We start from the raw sequence: 26122 nt of genomic DNA, 5'->3' as shown, positions 1-26122 counted from the left end.
GAGCAGAAGGAGAGGCTGCTGTCTGCCCTAAGACCCTGGTCCCATCAGCCAAAGACATCATAAAGGGCAGGCATCCTGAGAACATTCCCCCTACTGATGAAGGCTTGCCTGTGATCTGTAAACTGGAATTTAAATTTTGGCTTGACAGGGCTCTCCTGTTGAGATTTTTAAAGCTTGCAAATGCTGCTAGTGTCTCATATGAAAACAAAGCCACTAGGGCTTGGCAAGAAGTGTGGAGGAGATTTATAAGGTGTCTGTCGTGGCCAGAAACACTGTCAATAGCTCATGCAGCCAAATACTGCCTGACTTATTTCTTATAGATGAAAATGTGGATGGTGCTTCTGAAATAACATCCTTGGCTGTTTCTATCTCCTAGCTAATAAAGTGACATTCCACCAAGTTTAAGCAAGGCAAAGCAGCGTGAGCCATTTGCTCAGAGAGCTATCATGTCTTCAGAACAAAAGATAAAAGAGATAAATAGCCAAGTACAATATTGTACCTCAACAACCTAAAAGCCAATCTCAAAACTGAATGGAAGAATGGAGAGATTTTATTTCTTGGGTTTTTTTTGAAGAATAAAGCTCAGCGATTTCCTTTGAAAGCTATTCAAAAAGCTCCCCTAAATCCTATTACAACTTAATGTGAAATGCATCTGTTTCCATAAGAACAACAGTGACACCATTCATCCTTTGTAGTCTGTCCTTTGTTGTGTTTTGTATCTATTCTTGTAGATTCTTCCACTCCAGTGTACAAAACATAAAACAAGAACCGGTAACATTTTAGCCAGAGCCTTTATTCGTTAAATTGTTGTGGGAAATTCAGTTTGTTCCTGCTTGCTGCTGAATCATGCCAAATTACAAACTCCTTGTTCAAGGAGTTTATAATGTAAAGAAACTGTTTCACTATTTTCCCAACATTTCTTGAACCTGAAGTCTGTATCCAGCTGCAGATATTTATATACACCTAACAGCAAAGATGAAGGTAGTCTCTGCATGCATGTATATACACAAACTTCTTGCTGTTACTGAAACCAAAATGTACTGCAATGTGTTCAGCCTGCGTATCTTAAATCGGTTCAACATCAACTCAGCACTGCACCAATCTTTATAACCTGCTTATGTAGCTCTAAATAAAATATTTATCTAAAATATGACAAAGTTGGTGGGTGAGGCATTTCATCTGATGTACACTGTTTAACTGAATTTACATTCAGCAGACTGCGAGGCATATTAATTCTTAGAAATATGTGTATTTAGAAAATCTTAGACAAATGGAGACTAGAAAGAGCAAGGTGTAACATGCTTTTATTAGTGTCTTGCTTGTGGAAAAACATAATTTTGATTATTTGTGCTCTCTGAACCCAAAAGCTGAGTCCCTTGCTCATAAATACAGAAATTTAAGTTTTAGAACCTTCAGTCCTCTTAACCTTCACCATCATCACCATTATGGAATTAAACTTTATTTAACATGATAGTGAGCATGGCTGATGTTTTTAACCTGTTTTCCCTCTCATTGTCTCTTAATCAGGTAACAGACATTAAAGAAAAACTAAAGCTCTCTAAAAAGTTCTGGTCAACTTTACCCTACACAATCTGCAAGGATGAGCGAGTGACAGCTGGTCCGTCAGTCGAGGAGGACTGCTGGAATGGCCACACCAAGGCGAGGTGAGGTGGACCCCTCTCCACCGCACTCAATCCAAATCCCCATCCAGCCTGAAGCAATCACAAAACTAAGGGCGTTTCACAAAACCATTTATAAGGGCAAAACAGAAATGGGGAGAGCAAGTAATCGTCCACACGCAGCTTGTTGCTGAGATTACTTATTGTCAAGGTGCCATTAAAGCCAGAGTGTGAGTCAGGCTAAATGTGCACAGCGTGTCAGCATGGGAACACAGAAAATGTTCATTGGTTCAGCTCCAGAAGGATAATTTATATCGAGATTTCAAAGAGCTCTTTAGCTCCATTTAGCATCCCTGTGTTGGGACTGACAGCTTGTGAAGCAATTGCACTCTCGGGATATCATACTGGGATGAAACAGAAATTGGAATTTCAGCTCTATTTGCTGGCTGGCAAAGCTTAGGGCTATTTGCTGGGAAAAAAAAAATAGCCAGCAGAGAATAAATGCGACACTCCTACTTATCTTGTGTAGAAGGCTTGACCTTATGTTATTTCATAAGATACCGTGGTCATCTGCCCTTGTTTGTGATGAGTTTTCTGTGAGTTTTGATTTTGAAGTTTGCTTGGTGCTGGCTGTGGGAGGGCTGGAGCTGGCAGATGAGCAGGTGTCTCCAAAGGTCCCAGCGTGGATTCATCAGCTGACAGAGGAGAGGATCTGATTATCCCTGCTCAGAAAGACCAAGAGAGGAATTGGCTCAAGGACCACACTGGAGGCAGTCAGGTTTCAGGTCTGCAGTGGTAGCTTGTGCTTTTGGGGAGATGGAAGGAGTTGAGAGCTTTGATGTCTGGTGAGTGCTGAATCTGGAGAGCTTTCTGGCACTCAGACACTGGAATCTTTATCTTCCTTTTACCTGATGGTACAGACAAAGTCAGAATTAAAAAACAAGCAAACAACAACCAAAAAAAAAAAAAAAAAAAAAGAAAAAGTGAGACAAGCACATACATTATAAAAGCTTGATGAAAATAAGACTACATGGGAAGAAACTCACTAACATGTTAAATGTCATTTTGCATGGACTGATGGATACACAGATAGATTACACCAATCCCATCATATAATCATTTTTATCGAGCACACACTTCACAGGAGGAGGTCTTGCACTGAACACACACCCTCTCTCCTAGCCTGACTACATAAGGCTTAATAGGATTCATATTACAGATGAAAGGAGAGGGCTGTTTGGGATGCTGCTAGCCCACTGAACCCACTTTGAGACACACACAACAAATCTGTCCAAAAGCGCAGGTCACTGCTCAGCCCCTGAGTCCCAGATCCAGAGAAATCCCCCAGGGACTCTGAGAAAGACAGTGAGAAGGAGCATCTGGCTCTTACAGGACTCATCACACAGGAACAGCATGAAGAGAGAAATAGAAATGTGGTTTTATCTTCCGCTATAATATCTTTTCTAGTCAATGGGCTTTGTAAGGTATGGCCCCAAGCCAATGTGCTGCAGCAGTTAAACAGCATTTCCAGGCCTCCCAGCTGGACGCCATGCATGACATCAGGATGTATCCATTAATAAGAGATATATGCTATTCTTTCTACAAAAGAGCAGTCAAATAAACCTTCTATGATCCCTCCTGGCTTCCATGACCAATGCTAGTGCTTGTACCATGTCTGGCCAATACTGTTCAGCTGCCTTCTGCTCCTGCACTGAAGGTTCTGGAAGAACTTCTACATTTGTTGGGAGTTATGGAGGTGCATTTTATGCACATAGTTTTTCAGCATCCTTTTACAGTATTTGTCTTATGACAATTTTGGTTATTTTCATGATGCCTTCTGAGATTAATGTTCTGGAGCCATTGAGAAAAGCTATCCTCTGCTGACATTCTCACGCACATTTCACTGGATGTAGAATTACAGCTTCGAAGTATCTCCTGAAAATATGACCTCAGTAGGCTCAGCCACTGTTCCTCTGTCCAGGAAACATATAGTCATACACTTAATAACAGAATTCAACAAATGCTTCACGTGGAGAGAACAGAAATAAATCAGAGAGATACCATAGAATGCCATGGTTTGTATATGAAATAATATACTGGAAAATAACTAGCTTTAGATGTAAAATCACCTCTTGGGTGGTGAACAAGGACATTTACTGCAGCATAAAGAAAAAAAAATAATGTATCTTTGATTAGTATCTGATAACAAGCACTAGTTCAGAAGAACAAGCGTGGCAAAATTTGGCCAATATGCATACATCTATTTGTGTTCACCGTGCCACCCATCCTAAGCACCCCTGTGCTATATAAGGAGCTGCATTTTTAATTCCAGAGAATATGACAACAGCTAATGATGGGGAAAAAAATGAAATTTAACTATCTGCTGTTTTCCGAGGCTTTAATATAATACTACAAATAAGAAGACAACATGGTGTTGTCTGCTGTTGGGAAAGAAGACTGGTTTTAGGTTTTGATCAGAGCCCATGGTGGTATAAAGAATTAGAAACTTTGAACTGCCAGATAGACGCTATTCCTCATGTTTCATTCTACACATCACCTTTCGATGCTGCTTTTACAGGGAAAAAGAGTTACAAATCTGAGACTACAGAAAATGAAAGCTAGGCTTTCTCCTGAGAGAGGCATTACACCAAGGTCACTTGTGGTTATTACACTCCCCAGATATCACTTTGCTACCATGATTAATTTGCAGTGACACCAAGTCGCCAAACGAAGGTCACAAATTCGCGAATAATCATGGGGTAACAGAGTCATCTATTTGGCGTTCTGGAAGAGTGCACTTGGCTCCTTGCTGATCCTGTACAAAGAGTGGTTTTAATCAGGACACATCAGGTAGAAACCAAGTGCTGTGTAAATAGGAAAACATTTATTAAAAAAAAAAAAAAAATCTATATTAGAAATAATAATAATAGCTACTTTAAATTAAGTGCCTTTTAAAGAGATCCCTAACAGGTCTTCCCATTGTATCTGTACTCACAAAAGAACATAATTTTATGTTTAAAGAATTAATGACTTGTGCCAGATGTACAGACATGTCTTTAAAATATATTTAGGACCTAAAAAATATCATTAAGACCAAACTTCAAAGTTTTGCTTCTTCCTTAAATGCAGATAAATTCTTAACAGTTGATTACCTCTTCACTGTTGTCCAGAAATTAAGGAATTTTCCCAGGCATGATGGAATTTAGGCTTTAGGAGTTAAACTGAATCCAAGTTATTAGCATTTGAATGATTGACTTTTACTGAAATGAGAACAGTAACCAAACCTGCAACCACTCTGGTGGCCAGAAGAACCTTGAGTTGCTCCAACCAACTCAGCCAACTCATTTCAACAAACCCATGTGAGACATGCTCATTCACTATCATCTTGGTGCTCTTACTCACCAGGACTATAGACCTACTAATATGTTTTAGCTCTGGAAGGCTGTAATCTATGGAAGAGATGAGACTTGTCCTCCTTTCCATGAGGAATGCTATCACTCTTCCAAGTACAATGAAGAAGAAATAAAATTATATATAAGACAGACGGTAATTATAAGCATTAAAAAAAACCCCAAACCTGTAGAATCATAGAATTGTTTAGTTTGGAAAAGACCTTTAAGATCATGGAGTCCAACCATTAACCTAGCACTGCCAATTCCACCACTAATCTATGTCCCTAAGCACCACATCTATATATCTTTTACGTACATCTCCAGGGATGGCAACTCAACCACTTCCCTGGGCAACCTGTTCCAGTGCTTGAGTCAAGCATAGAGAAATGTGAGAAATAAAAGGAAAAATTAACACTGTAATTTTCAACATCTAGCTCAAAGCTACAAGCTATTCCACCCAAATGTACATAGCATAAATTCTCAGTTGGCCTGGCATTTTCTTCTCCTGCCATAGGTAGGTGAGTCCCTACTTCTGGGCAGAGAGTCTTTCATTTCTGCTGAAATTGAGGTGGAAAGAAAGACTCACCAGATCAGTGGCTGCCCTGGGAAAGCTGCTCATTGCTGACCAGCAATGAGAATCCATTCAATGTCCTTTACCTGGAGGTAGGCAAAGATAAACATTTAGCACCACTGGTAAGAGTGTGAATAAACCACTTCTCAGTAAGTGGGAAAACTGCTTATTCTTAATGGATGGCTCTAGTTTATTTTTTCAGCTTCTTCCTTCCAAAAAACTGGCAGATGAGCCATTTTTCTCCCTCTCCTTCTGTCTCCCCAAGCTTTTCTCCAAGCTGGAGGAAAAAAATAAAAAAATCCTGTGGGGATTACCTCCTGAGCAAACAGAATCAGATGTGGCGATCTAGTTAGCCAAACAAGCCAATTTTCCACTGCACTTATCTTTCTGGACCAGATGTGACTGCCTACTCCCAGCCCAGTTTGAGTGAGCCTGTGCTGCATTCTGTACTCTATTGCCTACAATTCTGTGCACCTGGAAATACTCCAGTACTGCCTGGGTGGGTTGCTCCAGTCATACTCTAAGCAGCAGCAAAATATGGAGAGTGGTGCCCTTTAAGGCAGATGTCTTTAAAAAAAAAAAAAAAAGGAAGAAAAAGGAAGATTCCTCCACTTTGAGTTGTCTTTTTTTCATAGAAATTTTTTTAAAAATAGGCTTTGTAGTGCTTGGCTATGGTGTGCCAAAAGACATCTCTGTTGTGCCTGCTGAGACAAGAACTATGGAAAGGCTAAGAGGAACAGAAAGCATTAATATTTTAGAAAACAATGTAAATTACGCTAAAATCCTGACATAGCTGAGCAAGGAGCAAACAACAGAAAACAAACAATATTGTTCAGTTTCTTTATTCTCAGAGGGCTAAGAAAGCTGATTTTTTTTTTTTTTAATTTTTTTTTTGCTAGGAGGACGCAAAGAACAAACACTGATTCAAGTTGGCACTTCTCTTCTTTTTGTTTATAATGGGCATATAGTTCTTGTAATGGCCAGGCATACAAAGAGATCATTAACGAGAGCAGAAGCAGCAGCAAAGCTTAAAATTCACAGGGGTGTCTCCATTTACAGAACTACAGAAAAAGCAGCTGTGCTCAACAACTTTGCCCAGCCAGCAACAAATCTTCTGTCAAAAAGTGGTCCCAAGACATGGCTTCCAATTCCATGTGACTTAACCCTACCCTACACACATCAAAATGCTTTTGTCAGAACATGTGCCGGGCTGCCTCTCAGAGGCCGTCACTCACAAAACACCTTGGGCTGCGTGTTCCTCTATCTGTACCAGTCCTTTCAAGAAAGGAAAATAATTCAAAGATATTTACATTCAATATAGGCTTTTATGCCTTTTTTTTCCCCCCTGAGGAAGGAGATGAACTAGTTCAATAATGAGGGCAGAATTCAGCTTCACATGCAGGCATGTAAACTCATGCATTTAAATATAGATGCTTGTGGGGGAGACAATAAGGAATCATTTGTGTTGCCCAAGCAAGAGCAGTGTCATTTGAGACTGTATGGCATGTCTGAGATGAGTATGATGCAGGACACTACCTCCCATCCTGACCAGAGCCTGGGCAAGAACTGCTAGACATCTTAAAAATTACGTGAAGAGATCCCCAATATCCTGACAGTGTAGTCAATGGGGCAGTTTTCAACAGTTTAAACACACTTATCTACTGCTGTGTGAGACTGTCTAAATAGTCAAGACACCTTCATGGAGCTGGCAAATAAGACACTGGGCCTACAGGATATTCAAACCCTACAGGACACCAATCAGCATACACCCTGGTGGCTGAACTGACATCTAAGACTCAATTCAGCTGCCTAAAGAAAGACAGCTGATATAATTTTAGATACCCCAAATTTACATGATCTCCCCCTCACACCTGTAGATATGGTGCAGGACCTATGGGAAAGCCACACACTTCAGGGCTAGTAACAAGTAGAGGAGGAATAACCAAGAGCATTCAAATGGCACCAGATGTCTATGTTTGTCCAACTGAATCCCAGCAGATGAAATCTAATGAGCTAGTCGTCTGGCCAAAGGCACGTGGGACTCTAACAGCTGTCCCTGCTCTACTGACAAATAAACTCCTGACTAGTTTTGACTAGAACTTGTGTCGACTAGATCTGACAAGAGTGGGAGTCTGTTCATACACTGACAGTTGCATATTTTGGTATCTGTACAGGTACAAGTTATGGTACCTGTATAAACCTAAAGATGAAACCTCAGCCTCTTTAATTCTTATGCTCTTATGCCCTTACGCCCTAAATGCTAAGTGGCTCATTCCCCTTGGAATTTAAGTATCCACCTAACTTTTAGACAACCATAAGGTAATAGATTTCTTGTGACCCACATCCAGTATGGCTGCCTTACACATCTAGGTGAGATGCACTGGACTGTTCTCCTGAGGGGTTAACGCCTCCATGCCAGGAATGTTTTGGGGATCACCAAATCCTGAAGCAGATACTAGGAGGTGTGTGACAGATTGACTGAATCACTTCCTACGACTGAATAGGCCAGCTCATGTAAAGTTAGATGGTCTTCAGAAGGGCACCAGACCCACACTGATCACAGTGCAGAATATGAACCTCAATAAAAAGAGCACTTTAACTGCTTTAAATCTCCAGACTCACTCATATTGTCTCCATATGAAAAGCTTACTGAGAAGTCAGTACATTCTTCTTCTATTATTGACTATAAGACAAGATGAAATCAAACATAAATCAGTCAAAAAAAGCCTGTGAACTGCCATTCAGAGCTAGCCATAGCTTCTCCTGGATGGCTTGCAATAAAGAGCATCTAACTCTTCATAAACAAGGAGAGCAATCCACATGAACATTTGGTGATTTCAAATCACTTCTAGCTGCTAACAGCTATGGCCCTTGTCATGAACAAGGTACCAGGCAAGATGGACATCCTCTCTGATCCAGCAGGGCAATTCTTAGATTCTTACTTTTTTTAATCAACCGCACCTTGAAATCACTGATATACTTCTAGGCTGAGTAATTTATCTACAGCAGCTGTTTCATTTGTAGAGATGTGTGACAGATAGAGGTGCTGTTCTTTTGCAGCCCAGAGTTTCCTTGCCTGCCAAGGTCTCCATCCTGCTGCCACCAGGCAGCTCTGCAGAGTTATTTCCAATTTCTATCTTTGGTGATTCATAACACTGCAGTCTGCAGTCCTCTGTACTAGGGGAGATGGCTCTGTGTTCTCACCGTAGTTAAGCTTGTACTATAGGAGTCTGGATGGGATCCCTACAGTACTGTTATTTCTCATTATGGTACTAATGAAACAACAAGACACACAGTTTGAGGCTGGGTATTTTTGGCAGTCATGTCTTGTTCTTACATGTTCACACTCCCCCAGGATTATTCTCATGTAAACTTTCAAAGGCCACTGATGACAAATGAGTCTCATCTTGTGAAGTGAGTACCTATTATGATGAGACTAAACCCCTCCCTGGTGCAGCAAAGCGGTCATCATTTTGTGAACCTCCAAAAGCAACACAAAACTTGTCTTCCTTTAACCATGACTTCAGCAGAGGAAGTCCTTTCTTCTCTGTCACTCTCACTTTTTTTTTAAGAGATATACTTGTTTTCCAGACCAGTATGAACCTAACACTGACACCAGGGCCAAATTTGAATATTGATAGAGAATTGGGCTGGCACAAGTGAGAGTGAAGTAAAAAACTCTTAAACTGTATTTGGTACCAGGCAACATGAAAGTTTGCCATTAGTAAGCTAGACTGTGCTATCAGTACTGGCTGAGCACATACCCACAGGAGTCCCACAAACATCAGTAAGATAGCCTGGAATGCAAACTAATTACAAAATAGATCATATCCTGATAAAGAGCACAAACAAAGGGTAGAGCTGCCCCAAAGCCCTTGCAGTGTAAATATGAGACAAAGATAGTAGGTAAATAAAGACAGATGAGAGAGAACAGACACTATTTTCTCAGGATACCATGCCAGCACATACAAATAATGTCAGCCCTTTATCAGCCTAGCACCTGTAAAATGCACAGGTAATTTTTAACAGAGATTCAGAGTAGGAAAAAAAAAAGTAGCTTTGCAGATGCCTGTAAGGAGAGTTTCCTGAGGACAAATAGCAGCAGGGGAAAAAGTGTACATATTTAACAAAAGATGATGAAGACTTTTACAGTAGGATGATTGAAAGCATGGGCTGATTTTTGTGGGGAAGAGATACCTGCAAAAGCACACTTGCTGCCTGTGAGCAGCCTAAGACTGCATTTGCCAAGGTCAAAGAAGGGAATGCTGCAGTAATCAAGAAATGATAAGCTAAGAGCCTGAATAAAAAAATTCAGGTCTGTGGATGGATATGAAATGGCATACCTTAAATATGTTACGCACACATGGGAGATGTAAGTCTAGCCTGTTTGTAAGGAATAAGGTCCAAATTAAAGACAATACTGGAGTTTGGTAAATCCACAACACTGTTCATGGGCCTGGATGTCAGATAGGCTGGAGATGTTGTTCACAATGGTCAAAAGGGAGTGCAAGGAAAAAATTGAGAGGAAAATTAATTAAGTGCTTCATTTGAACAAGCAGAGCCATAATCCCTGAAGGTAGCCTTCTAAACTATCTCAGAACAACAAATATGCCATATATTACAAAGAGTTCATCGTTTTTAAGCAGGAAGAAATAAAAACAGAAGGATGCACTACTAGATGCTTAATTTAGTGTGCAACCATTCGTATCAGCAGAAGATCTGAACATGCAGTGACTTACTGCTGGCAGGTGAACCTCTTCTATAGTTTACAGAGTCAGTGCACTTGCTGGGGAGTATGTGGAGAGTTAGGAGGTTGGATAACTCAAATCTGTTCTGCTCTCCATGCAGCTGAGCTACTAAAAAAGAGCCTTTACATTCTGTAAAATTAAAAAACATATTTTAAAGTGGTTTCACTGGAGCTGTTTAAGAACTGCATAATTGTTATCAGTGTCAAATTGCTTGGCACAGCATTTACTGTACAGTCTTTTATTTCTGAAACTTATTGCATCTTAAACTAATCATTCATCCTGCTATATAGATACTTGCCTGAGATTATGAATGATGGCTTGACCAACCAGATCAACAATCCAGAAGTAGATGTGGACATCACAAGGCCAGACACCTTCATTCGACAGCAAATTATGGCCTTACGTGTCATGACTAACAAACTGAAGAATGCATATAATGGAAATGATGTCAACTTCCAGGATACAAGTAAGAAATCATTAACCATTATAAACCATTATAAGTATATCTTTGGAAGATATTTATAAATCGGTCACATTGGAATGCCTTTCTTTGGTCTTTACGGTCTGTGCTGCTGACAATGGTAAAAAAAAAAAAAAAGTCTTTTTCTGTCCCATGAAATTCCAGTTGTATGTTTGTTTCCTTTGCTTCTCTTGCTTATCTTCATGTCAAATGCATAAAGACACCGAGGGCTTTCCATAATGCCAGCAATCCATTCCTTTTTCAGAAGGACATTCAAACACCTAACTAAATCACAGAGGCTTTTATTTCGATCCTTTATTGCATGAAAGTTCGCACCACTGACACTTTGCCGTTCCTGCCGTGTTCATCCCCACCAGGGTGCTGGGTGGAACGGGAATGGAGGAAAGGGACAAATACTGTAATGCATGGACCTCATGCTGTTTCCCTCACTTCCTTGTGCCAGGTGATGAAACCAGCGGCTCAGGCAGTGGAAGTGGCTGTACGGATGACATCTGTCCCACCGAGTTCGATTTCGTCACCACCGAAGCACCACTGGTCGATTCTGACAGGAGGGAGGTAGAGGCTTCAGCCACGCAGCCTGGCTGGTCACTGCAGACGTTGCTTGTCGCCTTCATCAGTCTCGTACTGCAGAGACAGTGGAGATAATCCTGGATCTGATCAGAGAAACTGTGTTTTAGCTACAGAAACAGGCAACTTTCTTCTTTTCTTATACTCTTGGACAACAGACCATGCCACAAACACTTGCAGTTTTCTACGAGAAGAGAGCAGTACTGCAACCTGCTTCCATTTTTTGTTTTCCCAAAGAGTACCAGGTACCAGACTGAACTGCTTCCTGTTTTTTTCAGATATCTCTGAAGATTATATCCATCCTTGAGAGAATTCTTTCTCAAACCTTTATTACAGGAGACTTTCTGAGCTTCATTTCCTTTTATGCTGCAAAAGTAAAAAAGGATCTTACAGTGTCTGTTTTCCCCTAACGAGAAAAAAGAGGGGGAAAGAAGCCAAGAAAACAGTTTTCTTTCTGAATCAGGCCTGACTCAAGGCTGCTGCATTGCAACAGATATCAACAAAACAAAACAAACAAAAAAAAGAAGAGACAAGAAAGGAACAAAAAAAATGCAACCGTTCTTCACTGACAGACAGGTTTCCTTTAGGAACTTCTGTAGGATGATTCAGGTCATCAGAATGATCATTGCTATAGGGAGGAAGTCTGCATTTTTTTTCAACACAAAAGTATATTTCAATGGCAAATGTCTTGCACTCCCTCTGCCAGCCACATCATATTGGCATGAAGGTAGATAAGCTGAAAAAATAAGTTTATCTTTTAGTATGATAGTAACTCCACTAGCTTCAGAATATCATGTTACAGTTGTTTAGGATTTAAATCTGAATGCCCAGTAAAAAATTGAGTAGTAGCATGATTTCACCTAGCTTCTTTTAGTATTTATCCATGTTATACAATTGGCACAGATTTCCACTTAGCTCACCATCAGCCATGGTGGTAATGCTAAACAATGCTCCTGACAAATCTCCCCTCAAGGGTTCGGACAGAAAATAATCTCTTGTGATATATTCTCTTTCCTTTTGTGACAGTTCTGACATCAGTTAGGACTTACTGCTACTATGTTTATTATCCTACCAAGACGGCAATTCTCTAATGGACTAACAGCGACCTGATCAGTAGTGTGTTTCACAGCTAACTACATCTTTCATATCAGTTAATTTCAGTGTCACAAGGATTTCTTCTACAAAATTTCAGAACAAACAATTATATAGTAGTGACATGGAGATTTCTTTCACTTTTTTAGTCTTAGTATGATCATCTATTTTTATATATATAAATATATATAAATCACAGATTTTAACTTCTTAATTACAAGCTCAGGGTTGACACCTCTTTGTAAGAAAAAAATGTTTGGTCAACCAACTCTTCTTTTTTTATGCTGCTCTGAAAAGTAACCCTTTAATGACTGGTGAGCACGAAAATCAAAGAAGAGAATTTTTTACATATCCAGTTGTCCGTTTCTTAACAGGTTTGCAGGGTGGGGGAGAAAACCTCTCTCATATGTATGAATTTGGGGGGGGGCATATGAGTTTATGTGATAAGCCTAGAGAAGGACACGGATGTTATTTGTGATCGCAATTGTACTCTCAGATTCCTCAAGGATACATTGCTTTAATATTCATTGCCTAAATGACCATGGTCCTGGATAGAGTTTCCCTAATTTGCATCTGGTCATTAAGACCCAAGATGGAAGGTGTTTAAATCCTGGACACACAAGTGCCAGCAACTAGACATCAAAATCTTCCTTCTTCCATCAGCCACAAACAAAGGGCTCCTGGGACAATTCTGCATGGTGTTGAAATTATTCGTCAGAAATTTATTTCCTGATTCTTACGGTGACTCTGGAAATGGTATAGACAAACTGTGGAAACACTGTAAAGCCAGGCAACCACATTGCAATTTAGCAGCAGAGCAGGTAGATCATATCCATCGCAATCTCTTTTGCTTGTCAAATTATAATTAGCTATTGATTTAGGCATGAAATTAAATTAGAAAACACACAGTACATTAGGATAAAGTATACTTAAGCACTTTTACCAAAAAGTATTTACAACCTATCTATATAGTATGTCTAAAAACAAAAGCATAGGTTTTGAGCCACATGTTTTCCATTCTCTTTTTTTCCCATTTGTTTACTTCAAAGTAAAATAATCTATTCTTCTGGGCCCAGCCTAGCGTGCAGGAGTTGCTGGCTGGGTGTTCAGACCACGCATGTCTCACCCCAGCTATAGCAGTGCTTCCTGCTGCTCTGATGGTTCTCTCTAGAGCAGATCTCGTGATTCAGCATTTAATGCCTTCACAAAGTTAAACAGCAGAGTTCAAACCAATTCTCACAGGTTTTTTCACTTGCCCTGGTACAGCAGGTAGCAAGCAGGGGACCTTTTCTTTTCATTTTTTTCCTGAACTTGTACATGCATCTGTCCACAAGGAGAGCCCTTTAAAGCTCTCCCTGATCTGTCTCTTTCTACCCATACACATATCCTTTCCATGCTACTCCTCCTCAGCAACTTTGTTTCAGGACAAGCTGTCTGTCATTTTTATTTATCCCATTGTGTGTTTATTCAGTGGTAACTGATACTCTTTCCATCTGATTATTCTGGGTCTGGAAGCTTTTTGAGAGGTGACAAAGTCCAAGCCTTCTGAGGCAAGTCCTCTGTTGTACCTGCTCCACACTGCTGGTTAAGGAGCCAATGTACTCCTAGGGTCTTTGTGTTAGCCTTGGCCTACATTCAGGTGGTCTGGTGACTGTTTGCAGCTGATGCAGCCAAACTGATTGTCCAGGGTGCTCTCAGCTATTTGTAGACCTCCATGGACTCGTGGGCAAGGAGTAAGAGGGATCCCCAAGAATCAGGGTGTTTGCTGAAGGCTCTTCTCACTTGGGGAGCTTGCCAGGAGGGGCTCTCCCTCTACTTGGACCTGATCTTACAAACTGCTAGTGAAACAATAAACCAGACTAATCTTTGCCAAAATGCGATTGCCTTGTGCAAGTTCTGTCAGAAATTTATGTCTTCCATACTATTTCTCCTCTTATTTTCCTACTATGCATGGTGATATTTTGTCAGGAGATGGAGATGCCTTTGCATGAGGTATTAGGCATACATTCTTTTAATAGTCCCTAAAGGTTGGATACACTCTTCATACATCACATTTTTCTGAGATTAAGAGAGCTATTAAACCTACAGAGCAAATGAAATTGGAAATGAAGGAAAGAAAAGATATAGCATTTGTGTTCATAAATGCTGGAATCTACATCAGTTTCAGTGCTTCTATTTGCACATCCTTTACATCCATTAACTCTTCTTCTAAGGTAATTTTTGATGTGCCACAATTTACTGGCTGCTAACAGAAGAGAAATATTTAAAGTAAGAAATTATAAAAAAGACAATTACCTGTTCAAGAAAGGAGACCTAAGTCCTAAGGAAAAAATCCTTTGATTTTATAAACCCTTTGTGCTCTGCAATCCAGAAGTTCTTGCCATTTTATGTCCTTTTACAGTGGAGGCTCTTAACAAAATCGATGCAATGAATAACATAACCAGTGCTGTCGACCCCTGTGGGGTTTTCCATTTTAATATTAATTACATCGATCTAACATTGTCCCCAAATTATTAGCATTCACACTACTGCAGATTTTTCTCCTGATGTCTGGGTTCACATTAGTGTAACTGCAGAGCAGTCTACCTGAACTCTGGCTAAACTCAAGCATTACAAAAAAGACAGTCAGAATGAACTGAAAAGAGAGGGTAGAGATTTCCTGATAAAGAGGAAGAGTAGAGGAACGTGTGCTTCAGGGTTCTGCTAATGGCTGATCTATCTCAGTTCTCTAAGAGGCAACACGGAGCTCTGTCTGTGGAAAGCTCCCAAAATCCGAGTCTCACTTGTATGAATTACCCCAGGTCTGCAGGATTTTTAGGAAGGACAATTCCCAAAGCTGTGTGAACCAGTTTGAGCTGCTTCTGTGCAAAATGTCTGTGAGCTAGAGCTGTTCTCGGGAGGTGGGCTGTGTGTGCAGTGTCTCAGCATGCAGCGGTTGCCCTCAGTTAGCTAACCAACCGAATCATTATCTAATGTAACTATACTTGTTCACTGAGACTTTTTTATTACTTCAACATGAAAAATAAATTACAGCACAGATACAAGTTGTGCTTTTTGGTTTTAATTTACTTCTGAAGAAAATCCATTAAAACTGAATACAGGAAATTTTTTAATTATTCTGCTGGGAAAATCAGGTTTCTGCAGGTTTCATTCGAGAAACAAATGTCTGAACAAACTTCAGATATTAAGAAGAAATCCACATTTCAAAGACTACAAAGTTGTATTTACTACGTCTACTGTATGAACCCACAAATTTTCAAACATGCAGGATGAGAACGAATAGAGTTAACAACAGTGGACCATCCCATAGAACTTCAAAACCCCGATTTCAAAGTGAAATTCAACCCTCAAAGGCTAAGACTTAGCTGTGGGGCTGAGAATACGTTGTCGAAACACAATGGACACAGCAATGCATACTTCTGAGAAAATTAGGGCAAGTGATGCACTGAATGGGGCAATATTTCCACTGCAGCTACTCACATGGACTGTGAGGATCAAACTAACGTGTGTAATTATGACTGTTTTTAATAAAACAATGATAAAGATCAGAGTACCATAGTAACAGTGGACATGAAAGATTAACAATATGAAATTAACCATTTTCTCGTCTGTTTAAAAGCATAGCAGACCTAATAGAGAACCAAGAACTTTGATTTTTAAAACAAACTTCTAGCACCAGGCAAGAGAGATGGTCTCAGACGGATTCAGTCAGAACATTTTTCAACTGTCTATCCTATTCAAATCTTCTGACCAATGCAATCACTTCAGAATAATTTGCCAATGTAACATGAAGGGTTCACTTACAGTATTCACTGCTTTTTCTACTAAACTGACTACATAGTTTGCAATTCTGATTGTGCATCCCAAGTGTTCATATAACAAACTTGTGCATCCATTCCCATGACAAAGCAAATGAGAACTTTGTCATTAACAAGGATTTTGACTGTAATCACAGAGAAAAAGGCAAGTCCTTTTTTTCTGGAAGCTGTTCATACTTGATTTCTTTCTGACTCTCAATAAAACAGCAACATAAAAGAGGGGACATTAGGATCCTCACCTGCAAGTTTCCTAACTTTACTCCAAAGCCATCCCAGTATTTCTGTCCAGCTTCTCCACAGCTAATATCTCTGAACTGTCCAGAGGCTGAAGGAAGTCACATCGGTTTATCCATAGCTTAAAGTCTATACGGTTGAATAGTATCAAGAAAATGAGTCAGTATTTCAGTCAACTCTCATTTCAACTTTATTTTTAATCATGTAGAGCTGACACTTAGCAGTGTAACATACATGAAAGGCTTTTGTCTCATGTCACACTGCGGGGGGGGCGGAAAAAGACCAACACATTTCCTTTTGCTTTTCCTCCTTTATTCTGGCACCGGGAAATCTGTGACGCTTCATACTTAAAGCACAAGGCAGCATCTAGCAGTGTAGTTTGTCTATCAAACTAAGAACAGCTGCATTACCAAAAGAAGTTGTCTTTTTTTCTTGAGACAGATTAGATTCACCATTAGTGAAAAAGAGGTACAGAATGGCAACTGTTTACATATAGTGAGGTACCATCTGTCAGTATCTCTGAAGACCCTTTAAAACCAAATTTGCAGGGAAGACAAATCTACTTCCTCTAAAATAGAAATCGGCAGGATTTTCTTCCTTGAAAAAAATACAAAGTATACGGCTTTCAGTTCCCAGTGTTGGGGAAGCTGGAAAGAAATTTTCCTTCTTCAAAGTGAAAGGGTAGCCTTTTCACCAGTTCTGCTGCCCTGGAGCTGCTTTTATACCTCTCCAGAGCTCTGCTGAGCACCCACACAGGTCACTTGAAGCAAGAAAGCTCCTGGGCACACAAATTGTCTCTGCCAATAGCGGAATTTGCCCTTCCAAGATGGTTAGAAAGACAACTGAGGAATGAATGACAGGAGCAGTGACTTCACAGTGAGACCCAGCAGATACATGACCATGGGGGATTAACAATAGAATCCTATGATGGGCAGCTGGTGCTCGTCACAGCTGTCCAGCACATCCTTTCAACCTCCTATCTATGATCTTCTGAGTACTGTAATTATAACCATCCACTCGCAGACATAGCAAAAACTGAAACAGTGCTTCACAAGTCAGTGGTGTTTCTGTAGTCTGCTGCAAGGTTTCTCTCTCTCTTCTTCAGGTACTCTAGCTAATTCTGTATCTTTCAGTGTGTGAGGAAGAGCTTACTACCTAAAACGGAATGCTGTGTGTCAGTAGTCCTTTTTTCCTAAAAATATACATTATGCAGGCATGAAAGTCCTTCACATCTCACAAAAATAACTCGATTCCACTACACATCTAATGAGTTTTCTTCTGAAGCCCAAACTCCAGTAATTCAGGCAAGGTTTAGTAGAGGTCTCCCACATTCCACTAAATACCCCAACATCAGCTTACAGGTCAACTGTGCTCTTTCTCCTCCCTCCTCTCCTAATTCCTCAGCTTGAAGTACCATCCTGGCCCTGAAAAATCTTTCAAAATATACGTTTCATCAAAACTAATGCACTGTGCCACGGCAGACCTGCTTGAATCCAAACAGGTCCTTCTCCTTGCATGCTGAGGGTTCCTGTTATCCCATTTGCCAAGGATGCAAGCTCCTGTTATCTCTGTTAGTTAAGCTGACCCCATTGTATACATTCTTAACTGCTATGGAGTTACACAATACATTGCCATCTACACAGTAAATTTTCTACTCAACTGTATATCACCATCTAACTTTGAGTGACCAGTGTCTCTATGACCATTTTCTGCTCAAGGCTGCACTGTATTTCCAATCATTTTTATCTCACTTCCATGGGTCTCTGTGCCTTTGGTAGCACTTAATTCTTCTCCCTTCAGACAAAGGATGTAGCAACGAAGAGATTTGGTTCACCTATTTGGGTTTTTTTTTCAGACTTTATCAGACCCCACCTTTAGCTTTTAGCTCTTTAGCTCTGTTCTAAATATGTTCTGCTGGGTGTATGTTCTTGATCATCTGTCATGAATCCTGATGACTATTTTTAATTGACTGTATAATCAGAGTTTATAGATGACATTTTGGCTCATTCACTCAGTTGCAGTAAATTTCTGTTTCTTCCTTGTAACTGTAGCATAGTTTCTGTTTTGTTTTTGTCTGCTGTGCTGATGAGTCAGCAAGGCCAATGGCAAAGAATTTGTGGATTTTCTATAGCAAGATTAACTGAACAGGTAACAACATCACAAAATCACTCATGTCAGTTCTGTAACTGATTGGTTTGAGGTTTGGTGTTGGATTTTTTTTCCTTTTATTTTATTTTGACATTCTGGGCTTCATTTGATTTACATTCACACTGGCTATGTGTATGTTATGTTATATACATGTAGTGTAACTACAGATTAACTGCTTCAGTCTTTAGATAACAAAGACTAATTTTAAGTAGTCGATCAAGTGTAGTCTGCTTGTAAGTGCTACAGAGTGATGATCACTTTTAAAAATCTGCCTAAAGAGAAGCCAGAGGAGTTCAGATTTCAGCTTTGTGATATTAGTTGAGTTTGAGGCTGCAAGAATATTTTGTAAATAACTTGTGAATATGTGCATGTACTTGAAGGGAGAGAAAGGAGCACTTGCGTCTCTAAAATATTCTGAAGCTTCTTTTCAACTTTTACCTAATCTGAACACAAATCTACAAATGAAGAATTGGCATTCAGATGTTCAGGGATGTCAGACTACATAAATTGATGGGCATTTATATACTGACTCCTCCCAGGTTACTTTATTTTGTTGGTGAGCAATATAATTTAATTTCCACTAGCAATTTTGTTACATTTATCAAATTCAAAGAAAGGATGTTGTTTAAGTAGGTCAGATGTCTTGATTTGGATATCAATTGACATTTATACTTGCTTGTTAAACTTTATGACTCCAGGCGTATGAACATTGCTTGAAAGCATGCAAATTGTTAGCTCTGGTTTTGATACTATATTTCTAGAGTAGTATTTAAAATAGTTCAATGTGAATTGATAGGGCCAATATTTGAATGGAAGTCAAGTTTAGAATAAAATTGATTTTAGACAGAAATAGGATTGGGTTGAAAAAAATCTCATTAAATGTTAAACCAGCTTTTCTTCTGATCTGATTTTAACATTTCAACCTAATCTGACATGAAAAAAACCTACAGATTCTGTTTATAGATCATACCTGCAACTAAATGGTATAGTTTCCATTTGGGGAGAGTTCCAATTAAAATGAAAGAGGGAGAAAAATCCCAAGTTCCCTCATCGCCAAGCACTACTTACAAAGATATGGTATTTAGCAGCATATGACAGTGTGTATATATATATATATAGCAGTGTTGCAAGGCAGAGTATGAAGTTTTAAGGAAAAGATTCTTTATGGCTTTGTAACTTCAGAGAAGTAATGTACCATGGACAGAAATAGAAAAACATAAACAATCATTTTGATACATTTGTGAAATAAGCTTCACAGAGCCCAATATTTTTTGTGCAAAATGCCTTAAATCACTTTCGGTAGGGCTAATGCAATGAATTTATTTCTGTATATAGCCTTTTATAATAATTACTTCGGATGCAACACTAGACTTTTCTTTCCACTACAATCATATACAGCCTTATAATTACTAACTACAATAGACAGACTATGATAGCTCTGCTTTATTAGCTGTAAATGCACTTTCAGTCCACTTGTAGACTTAGAGCTTGGAAGCAAGAAGAGGTGACAGTGCCAAGAGCACCGAGACTTTCCTGATGGGCAATCTCTATGTTCTCTCAGGCTTGAAATCCTTTCCTACCAACTCCTTTTCCTCTCACCCCATCTGTCTTCATGAAAACTGGCTATGTCTTAGGGTCTTAAGTCACCCCATCTAGCACTAGGAGCTTCAGGGAGCATGTTGCTCAGCACAGTTGTCTTTCTAGATCTCCATAGTGAGCCAAAAGAGATGAGTACCTCCACGTGTGGGAAGAGACTTATCTGTCTTCTCTAAACAGGCAGCCTAGGATGACAAGGCCTGTCATGTAGGCACCTCACTTAAATGCCTGGAGATAAATGCCACCTGTGAGATGGGGGATCCAGACTTTGTCCAGACTCTGTCCTGTCCTTCTCCTTGTTGACACAATGGTGCCTCTTCCTCATGCCATTGCTGGAGTGAGAAGCATGGAGAGGGATCCCATCTGGGGAAGTCATGCTGTGATGACTTTGTTTCTGAGCCAAACCAACCCTGATGTAACAAGACATAAAACCAACATGCATTCATTGTTCTGAATGCTGCACAGTGCTGTTAAGTTTATACTCTTCCTTATAAGACATTTAAACCTGTCAGCTACCCTACCAACACACAAGGCAACTGCCTTCCATGCACATGTGCACCAAGACATGGAGCTCAAACAGGTCTCTCCTGAAATCTCAAATGCCTTTCCAAGGCTGGTGAAAGCAGTGCACACGACTCAAGACAGCTCAGAGAGTTAGCGAGGAGAAAGGTGCACATCACTGAAGGGCAGAAAGCAGATTAATACCTCAAGAGTGAGAACTGTGATAAAGCTGCCCTTCAGGTTTAATCATTCATGCACTTAGTCATTTGTCAGTCTCAGCCCTTACTGCACCAATGAAAGGAAAATACACATCTTCTAAGAGGTGAGTAGAGAAAGCAAGGTTAATATACCGAGGTTTATACTGACAAACTGCTAACACGCCTCTTGCAAAATAGCTGATTGTTATGACAGCAAATAACTTTTTAAAAGCTGAAAATAATTAAGTGCAGCTTTGTCTGTATCCCCTGCCATCTCTTGGGACTCCATGAGGAAATCCTTTTTCTTTCCCCAACCTACTTTTGAGGGGCTGGTACTTGAAATGTGGCAGAAACCAAAAGCTGAAGCTGTAAAGCACCCATTCAGTGCCCAGTTTTCTAGGTCTTCTGCTTTTCCTCTTTGTTTTCTTTTTTTGCATTTCTGAGAATGGCACTCTTACGAAGTATATGAGAGCATGCATCTCTCTGCTTGTACACACATTTATTTACATATAGAAATGCATATACATCTACAAATACAACCACAAGTCAGTAATTTCAAGTGCATAGGCTATAAAAAGTATTGGAGGGACTCCATTTACCACAATACTTGACACAAACCTAACAAGGAGAGTCCCAGACAGGGACTTGTGCTTTAGAGATGATTATAGTTTGTGTTTCTATAAGTGTTGTTGCAATTTTCTGAAATAACTGTGGGAAAGCGTGACTCTGCAGAAATTATTTGGCAACATCTACTGGTACTGTTAAGGAACATGTAAAAAAACCTAACTATCCAGATAAAAACAGAAACCCAGATGGTGTCTTGCTCACAGTATTTGGGGGCTTTACTGATACGAATTTCATTATTTCTTGTTTTTTATTTGAACACAAAAAAGCTTGTAAAAGCTCATGGAGCTTTTAAGAAGCCCTACCTCCTTCCTTTCAGACTACAATAACTGTTAAATCATGACTTTTCTATATTTATGAAAGCATTTTCTTCAAAAATGAATTGGGTAAAATACTGTAAAATACTGATTATCAAAACCATCATCCTATTTGGTGTTTTGGGTTTTTTTTTAATGGAATTCATAACCCACAAAAAGTAACTCTTACTTCTAATGGTATCTGACCCCCTTTAACTGAATTACAGATTTATAATCATACTGCCTCTGTCCATCACCCAAGCATGACAAGACACAACAATACCCAATGGATTACCCCCACAGCCACGGAGTCTTTTCATCACATCTTTTGTTTCCACACACTTTCCTCCAGAAAGTTTTGATTACTAAAATGCATTCAGATTTCCCCGTGGATAAACTGGAGGGAAGTGTTTGGCATTTTCAAGACAATCTCAGACGGTACTGTTCAGCCCATTGCTTTTCCATTTCCCCTTGAGTCTTTACCAAGTCCAGTGCACAACAGTTAATGTGGTTTTCACAAAGCAGTGATCAGTAATGTAAATACCATTTCTTCCCTCAAGACTTATAATGCAATTCTGTGTTTCTTGAGATTGTTTCTTTCACGATTTGTCATGTCAAAGATGTTAAGGATGATATTTGGAAACCACGGAACAGTTAAACCATAAACTACTGTGTTTCTGTCCATTACTAAGGGAAGTGTGACTGCAGGGATATTTTGTTGGAAGGGTTGTATTAACAGTCATTTACATATATATATATTTGTAGTGCTGCGCCTGCTTCTTTCATGTACCTTAAAACTACTATTAGATAATGAATGACCCCCTATTAAACTCATTTTTTGTAATGCATCTTCCTGAAATAAAGGCATTAGAAGACCTTGCTGCTCAGCCAAGGCAATTTTGCCTGGTGTAATATTATGTTACTAGACAAAGGCATTTGAAAAAGGCGATACATTTTATTTTATAAATCAATACTTTCTTTTGCTGCCTACTGAAAAATCCTTTTTTAGTGCTTACAACACACTTGAGAGTTAGGATAGGATTGTAATTTTCAGTAACAGACTGAGACAATAACTAGCATTCTTAAAGATTAATTTTATTTGCCCTGCCTTTTGCCTGCAAATGTTATCCACATAATGCTTTTCAGACAGATTGTACCTTATTAGTTTCCCTGCTTCATAGTATACATATATTAATGAATACGTATTTTCACTGATGACAGTGTAAGGCAAGTTATTTCTCTCATAGTGTTATTCTACTGTTTATTCATGTGCATATTTTAAATTTGCAACAGTTTGTTGGAAAGTCTAATTGATTGTCACTGATTACTAGCCAAAGTTTTGCTTCTGTTAAGGCACCATTGCATAAAATTCTGATCATTACATGAAAGTTTAATTCTGAGTGTTAGATTTTAAGGATATTCTTTTCAAAATCACAGCAAACTCTTTACCAGTGAATCTCCACAAAAACACTGTGTTTAAAATGTTAGAAAACACAGTTTTTCCAGTTGTCTTTGTAATGAGAAATAAAGAGACTTTTCTCAGCTAAACAAGAAGGTATATTGACCTTTATTTTAATCTTGCCATAACTGGACTGGTAAAGCATTAGAACATACAATCTAAAATTAATCAGCTCTCCACGCAGAGAGAGCAATAGGTCAGCTGGAAAAGATCAGATTGTTTGTCAGGAAAGTCTTACTGATGCAAAATGCAAAGTAGTATGCAGACCATCTACTATAGGTATCCAGCTGCAGCAGCTGCTGTGGCATGCAACATCAAGAAAGCAATGAGGGAGCCAAACTATCTGCTGCCCAACACCACAAGATCTGGACTGTCTATATTATCAACAGACAGAAAAAGGGAAACATATTCTCTCTACCTCCTGCAGGTGCATATATGATATGTTGCCCCTACATCTCTCTTTGACGGTACAAAGGATCCTTGGCTGGGCATCATGGTATAATAAGCCATGTGAATGATTCATGACTGCCTTCAGATTATAAACCATTACAGACAAGCATGGTGCCATAGGAGGTGGTTTGCACGCAGTCCATTAATCCAAGTGATCGGAAGTAGTCACTTTTAGTGAGGTAACCATTCCCAAGCTGTATGGATAAGGACTCCCTGATGTAACTTCTCCTGTCAATCCAAAGTTTAAAAGTGTTATTGCAATCCGGACAATGTAATTTACGCTATGTGAGGACTATGCAATGGAGGATCAGAAAGGCCTTCCCCAGACTCTCTGGTCCTCCCTCCACTGAAGCTAGTGAGAGTTTGCCATCAGCTCTAGCATCAGGAGAAGCATACCTAACAATTTGACATAACCATTTAAATTTGCGCTTATATCCTCAGTGTCTATCAGTCAAACAACACTGATGATGCTTACTTTATTAGATCATAATTACAACTGTAATAAAGTGTGGGGTGATCTTTTACACTGTTGCTTAATATTCAGTACTGTATGTATATATATATACTTGACACCTCAGTGAAGACTTTGACATGCCTTATTCATTCTAGTTATTTTTATGGTATTGGTTTTGTTAGATTGCTTTACCATATAAAGAATAAAACTATAACTGCTCTGACTTAAAATTGTCCAATTCATTTTTATCCAAGATGTGTTAAACAAATCTAAGTCATGTTCATCAGTTCTTCTCATTCTCATCATCCTTCACTCATACCATGAAGGCAATGTATATTGGTGGTTTGAAAACAGGGATTTGATATTCTCTGATGGACTACAATAAATATCTGAAGTAAGTACCTGCCTCGTGTCTTGTGGTTTCTTGGCTGTAAAATGAAAAGTGCTCTCTGCAGGCCAGCGACGTTAATCCCATGATTGTTCAGCTACTGGAGAATCATGAGATAAAATCAATCTTTAAAATAATTTATGAGGAGTTCATTCTACAGCATTCTTTTTCCAGCTATATTTGTGTACCAGTGATGTTCCCCTAGAATCTGTCAGAGAAGTGAAGAACATTGTAGAAGTGTCAAAAGTCATGACATCTAAGGATGAAATTTCAGGCAGTAGTTATTTACTTATTCTCTTGTAAAATGTGAGAGCTTTCTGTGACTATATGTAAGATAGTTTAAAAAAACATATTTAATTGTTATTTTGACTTACTTATTGGTTCTGAGTTAATCAGATTGAGAGCTAGTATGATAGTAGCATTTTGTTGCAACTGAACACCATTTTTTAACATAAAACTACCCATGATATAAGAGTCTTAAAAGGTAAATGAATGTTGTTCTTTAAGAAACGTGGGATCTGATGAATGAGAGGGGTCTGCTTCTTCATTTTAATTTGACTTATTCTAATTCCTGCAGTGGAGTCTAAAATTTCATACCAGGTGTTTAAACTGTCAATACAGCCTCCTTAAAATTCTTCTGTTGATTCAGTTCTAGTTTAAGGGTTTGGTTTAGCTGCCTATGCATTGCTCTCTGGTGTCACTTGAAACAGCTTAGGCTAGCTGAGACACCTGTCCAGAGCCAGCAGATGTGGTATAGGACCTGCAGAGGTGCTGTACCCTTCCATACTGGCAGCTGGATGCCCAGGTGGGATGGTCTTGAGAACTTCAAGTTAATGTCTAAGTTTAGGCAACAGAATCAATTACCTGAATTTGTGTGAGCCAAGTCTCTCACCCTAACCTGGTACAAACCTAGATTTGAATGAACTGAATCTCACCCTGGGATGGGGTTTTGTAATATAAATAAAAGCATAGTTGCCATTCTGGGTACTGCAGGGTTCTGTTCAGCTGCGCACTGGATCTGTCATAAATCCTGTGTCTACACCTTCTAGTCCTACTCCTTACACCCTGGATTTTCTAGGATATCTCAAATGGCACTGAACACTCTTGTGGATCTCATTGAGTCACAGCTTGTATTGCATCCAATATTTTTGTGTGTAGCTGGCAGATATGCAGAGCAACAAGAAACCCCTTTCTGGGGTAGGGGTTGGAGCCAACGCATGACACCGCTGAGAATCTGCAATGGCACTCCATTACCTACCTCTGGGTTCCCAAGCTAGGTTTCTAAAACAGATGAAGGCTGCTACCTTCTAGAGGTGTCTGTTGCTGAACTGAGAGAGAACAGCTCATTTCACAACAGTATTCATCAACAAATCATTGGGCAGGTTTGCGAATGCGCTCCCTTGTCCAGAGCAGACTGCTGTGTTCCCAATTCTAGACCAGAACACTGAGTTGTCAAACAAAAAATATTTTGTAGTTTTACACATGTG

General features: G+C 39.4%; 1 protein-coding gene across 1 annotated transcript in view; it reads left to right on the top strand.

Moving 5' to 3' along the window:
• The window catches only part of GPC6 (glypican 6), a gene marked incomplete at its 3' end in the record, with an annotated part of 768549 nt that extends 757093 nt beyond the window's left edge, over nucleotides 1-11456 (top strand). The window contains exons 8-10 of the mRNA XM_082043523.1: nucleotides 1528-1664; nucleotides 10621-10796; nucleotides 11254-11456. Of these exons, the coding sequence (XP_081899649.1) occupies nucleotides 1528-1664; nucleotides 10621-10796; nucleotides 11254-11456 (516 nt within the window). The remainder of the gene's footprint in view (nucleotides 1-1527; nucleotides 1665-10620; nucleotides 10797-11253) is intronic.
• Between the last annotated feature and the right edge of the window lie 14666 nt (nucleotides 11457-26122).

The sequence above is a fragment of the Streptopelia decaocto genome (genome assembly GCF_964273445.1).
Source record: "Streptopelia decaocto genome assembly, chromosome: 1".
NCBI lineage: Eukaryota > Metazoa > Chordata > Aves > Columbiformes > Columbidae > Streptopelia > Streptopelia decaocto.
The sequence above is the reverse complement of the archived record's forward strand: the minus strand, read 5'-3'. Positions and strand labels throughout refer to the sequence as shown.